At 37.8% G+C, this 3,892-nt stretch overlaps 1 protein-coding gene across 1 annotated transcript in view; it reads right to left on the bottom strand.

Moving 5' to 3' along the window:
- Nucleotides 1–1,462: 1,462 nt before the first annotated feature.
- Nucleotides 1,463–3,892, bottom strand: part of LOC115229980 (laccase-like) — a 15,620-nt gene continuing 13,190 nt past the window's right edge. Inside the window, exon 2 of the mRNA XM_036499468.1 lies at nt 1,463–3,514. Within this exon, the coding sequence (XP_036355361.1) occupies nt 1,463–3,490 (2,028 nt within the window). The 5' untranslated portion in view covers nt 3,491–3,514. The remainder of the gene's footprint in view (nt 3,515–3,892) is intronic.

The raw sequence follows: 3,892 nt of genomic DNA, 5'->3' as shown, positions 1-3,892 counted from the left end.
CTTCAGTTTCCACATCATCTGACAAAAAATAATTCATGCACACGCAGCTACTGGTACCATTTTAATTTCAATACGTGTTTGTTCTCAGTGTATCACTCCATAATTGTGATGACTTCCATTCCAATGATCACTAGTAAGAGTTTATTCGTTTATTATTTGCAACGTTTGTAGTAGTTTTGCTTTCCAAGTTAAGGACGTCACTCATGAAACATAGCCGTACATCTGCGATATACATCAGTCAATATTGAATTGCGTTCCTACAACGAATAACTTCCTTGTTGCCAAACTAATACAACACATTACACTGAGAATCCTCCAGAAACAAAATTAATTCACTTAATCCAAAGAGAACAACTAGTAACACATTAGTTTGTCATTGATTTTCGTTTTTCATTCACGTAATCTGCTAGGAAATCCACAATAGATTTACGTATACAGTTTGAATAATAACATAGTAATACGAAATATAGTTTTAGCAACAACGATGATCAACCACCACCACAATCACCACCACCAGCACTGCCACGATGGAAAACATTGCTCGAACATCAGGATTCTTTTCTCTCCACACAATCATTTTCTAAATTGGTCAAGAGTAAAGGACTGCAACTCTTTACGAACAGGTATTCATCCTAATTTACGAAATGAACTTACGTTGTTTCCTTTATTGTATGTGCGTCCGTGTCCTGATGGCAAAACTAAAGAAATACCTGGAAAAAGTAATCACCTTTAAAATTCCCGGAGAATCTCATCTTCGTTTGCAGTTGATAGCAGAAAACAAAACTGATTTATTGCATCAGCTGATGTCATTGGTAGTCGAGGATTTATCATAGATGAAGGTATCCTAATCTATTGATAATCAATGTCATTTTGTTCTCTGGTGCAGTTGGCTTTTAATGATAATAGGATACAATTCAGTCTGATCCAATTAAACTGTATTTGTTACCCACATGAACTTCGTTCACTGACCAACCAACAAGAGAAGATCGTGTGCTGTTACTTGCCCTCTATAAAGAGTAGACATATGTGTGTGTGTGTGTGTGTGTGTGTGTGTGTCCTAACGATTTAGAAATGGATGCATTTGATATTGTAGTGTTGGGTGGTGTAGAAAGTTTTTTTAAAAGTGATGACAAAAGCTGAAATATATTTCTGGACATGTCAGCTCAATGGTTAACATGGTGATGAATACAACAGCGACAACGACAACTGCAGCAACTCAGGTCTTCAACAACAGATCGACGACATTGAACAAAATGATAATCGCCAAACGATTCAATCTCTCACTCCCTCCATCCATCTTCTCTCTCCAGCCATTTCTCACGATCTCTAAAATCACGAAATCATAATCTACCTCGTTCTCAAGAACAGTACTGCTTTTATTCCACCACCTATCTGATAGTACCCCATCTGTCTTGCCTTCTCAAAATATTTATAAAATAAGAGATGAAACTCGAGGAAAAGATTAAAGAACAATAAAAATATAACATCCCTTACCGCCATGATTATCACCTTTATCATCCTTATCATCTTCACCATTTCTGTCCTTACAGTCATCCTTTCCAGTATCTTTCCTTATGTTGTAAACGCTTCTCTTGAAGCTACGACACCCGGGGAGATTGTCCGGCATTTCTGGCAACCGAGCGAAAGATTCGTTAAGAATAAGAGCCATTCCCTCCTTGCTGTGTAATTCAATGTGGCAGTGCACAAACCACATTCCAGGATTATCGGCCCGTATTCTCACTACAACGTATCCACCTGTAGGGACCATAACTACATCCTTTCGAGGAGGGTTTCGTAAATTCATTCCGGGGATGTTGTCTCCCTCCCATTTACTGTTTGACCAAGCCGCATCATTACAATAGTTCATTTTCGGATCACCTCTGCAATCAATATCTGTACTATCATTTATTATTCTTCCCGTTGTTTCATTGTATTTTGGAAATCCCATTTTAACTACATAAAATGAATGTCCATGCATGTGTATAGGGTGGGAGAACCCTTTACCTTTTCCCAGATTTGTCATTACAACTTGAATTGTATCACCAAATTTCAGGTTTATGGAATGAGTACACCGACACACTTTATCAACACCGCAGTTGGCTTTATCACACGGACTATCTATTTCATTTGGTTGTGTTAAAGGGTTTACCGTGGGTTCCACGAACACCCGACCATTTATTGATGCAGGTGTGTTCCCAGGTTCACCAGGAAAAGCAAAATTTAAAAAATGTTCCTTAAACTTTCCAGACCGGAAAGGCGGTACATCTCGATAATTAGATTCTAAGTCACCAAAAGTTAAACATGGTTTATCACTTTTATGGGGATTATAAAGAAAGGGACAGTTGAGTAAAGTGCAGTTCTTTTGTTGAATGCAGTCAGAAACTGTGGAGTTAGGTTCTTCGACCGGTGCACCTTTATATCGAAGAATTGCTTCAAATGTATTATTTTTGCCCATTTGCAGTGTCTGTCCGCGGATCCAGTAATTTCCGACAGAGTTATTTGCATGTATTGTGAAGTCAAATCTCTCACCGGGGTTGATGATAAAGTAATCAACAGGTGTTGGTGTTATGTCATAACCATCAGAGGCAATGACTACCATCTGGTGACCATCAACAGATACTTCAAATGGGTACAGAGCCCCTGCAGCGATCACTCTAAAACGATATTCTTTACCTGATTCTACTTCAAAGACAGTCAGTGGAGCCTCATTATGTTTCCCTGACTCATCATAATAACGGCCCCGACCATTCACAGTTCCGGAATTGAACTGAAAGAGACTAAAAAGCCCTCCTTCAACAGATCTGGTAATATCAACCTTTTTTTTATGCATATAAAGTCCCATGCCAACTTTTAAAAAACTCATATCGGAATCCCAGTCATGATTGTAGTCTGAGATTACCATTACATGTTCTTCCATTTTACGTTTTGTCTTTTCGTGTAGTATCAAAGCACCAAATACTCCCATGGTACGTTGTGTTCCAATATGAGAATGGTACCAATAAGTTCCAATTTGTGTAATATTAAATTCATATCTGAACGACTGACCTGGTTGAATTGGACACTGTGTAACCCAAGGTACACCATCCATATGTGATGTTTCTCTTTGATGCAAGCCGTGCCAATGTATTGTTGTACCTTCTGAAAATAATTGGTTTTCTACTTCAATGATGACTCTTTGTCCTTTATAAACTTCTATCGTTGGTCCAGGAACTGTACCATTTACTGTAATCACCTTAACTGACTCAGAGAAACCATCCATCGTAATGACTTTATCAGTTGGTATCGGTTGAGCATTTGTAAAATTAGTGACGTCATATTTGTAGAGTTTTCCATTATGGGGTAGTACCAAGATCTTATTGTATAGCATAGTTAATTTATAGGAAATTACCAGCTTAAACTCACATACGTCGTCTTCCATACGACAACCATGAGAATAAACTAATGGTGATAAGAGCCCCAGGAGGAATACAATTACGTTGAAGTGAATCATAGTTGAACCAGTGTGAACAGATATCTGAAATAACAAAATATAAATATGAGAAACACTGAAATCATCAAATCATCAAGGACGATGTGACAATTAAATCATGAAATATGTGTATGTTTAAAGACGAAAGAACACCAACATATCAAAGAGAAGAAATGAAAATAAAACTCTGTGACAGGCAGACGACAGGGAGATCGATATTGTTTTGTTATTAGGACATTTCAGCTGGAACAAATTTTAATCAGAAATTGTTGGAAACTTAACAATTTCTGGTTAGAGTCTTTTGTTTCTCTGTCCTTTATAGCTTACGAGATGATCTTTGTCAACAGTTGGTGACTACCCTCAGGAATTAACGCTGGGAATATCTCAAGTATACCTGCCAAAGCAGAACTACCGGATGAAGAA

Source organism: Octopus sinensis, unplaced genomic scaffold, assembly GCF_006345805.1.
Source record: "Octopus sinensis unplaced genomic scaffold, ASM634580v1 Contig13999, whole genome shotgun sequence".
Taxonomy (NCBI): domain Eukaryota; kingdom Metazoa; phylum Mollusca; class Cephalopoda; order Octopoda; family Octopodidae; genus Octopus; species Octopus sinensis.
Note: the sequence above shows the minus strand (reverse complement) of the source record. Positions and strands in the feature narration are given on the sequence as shown.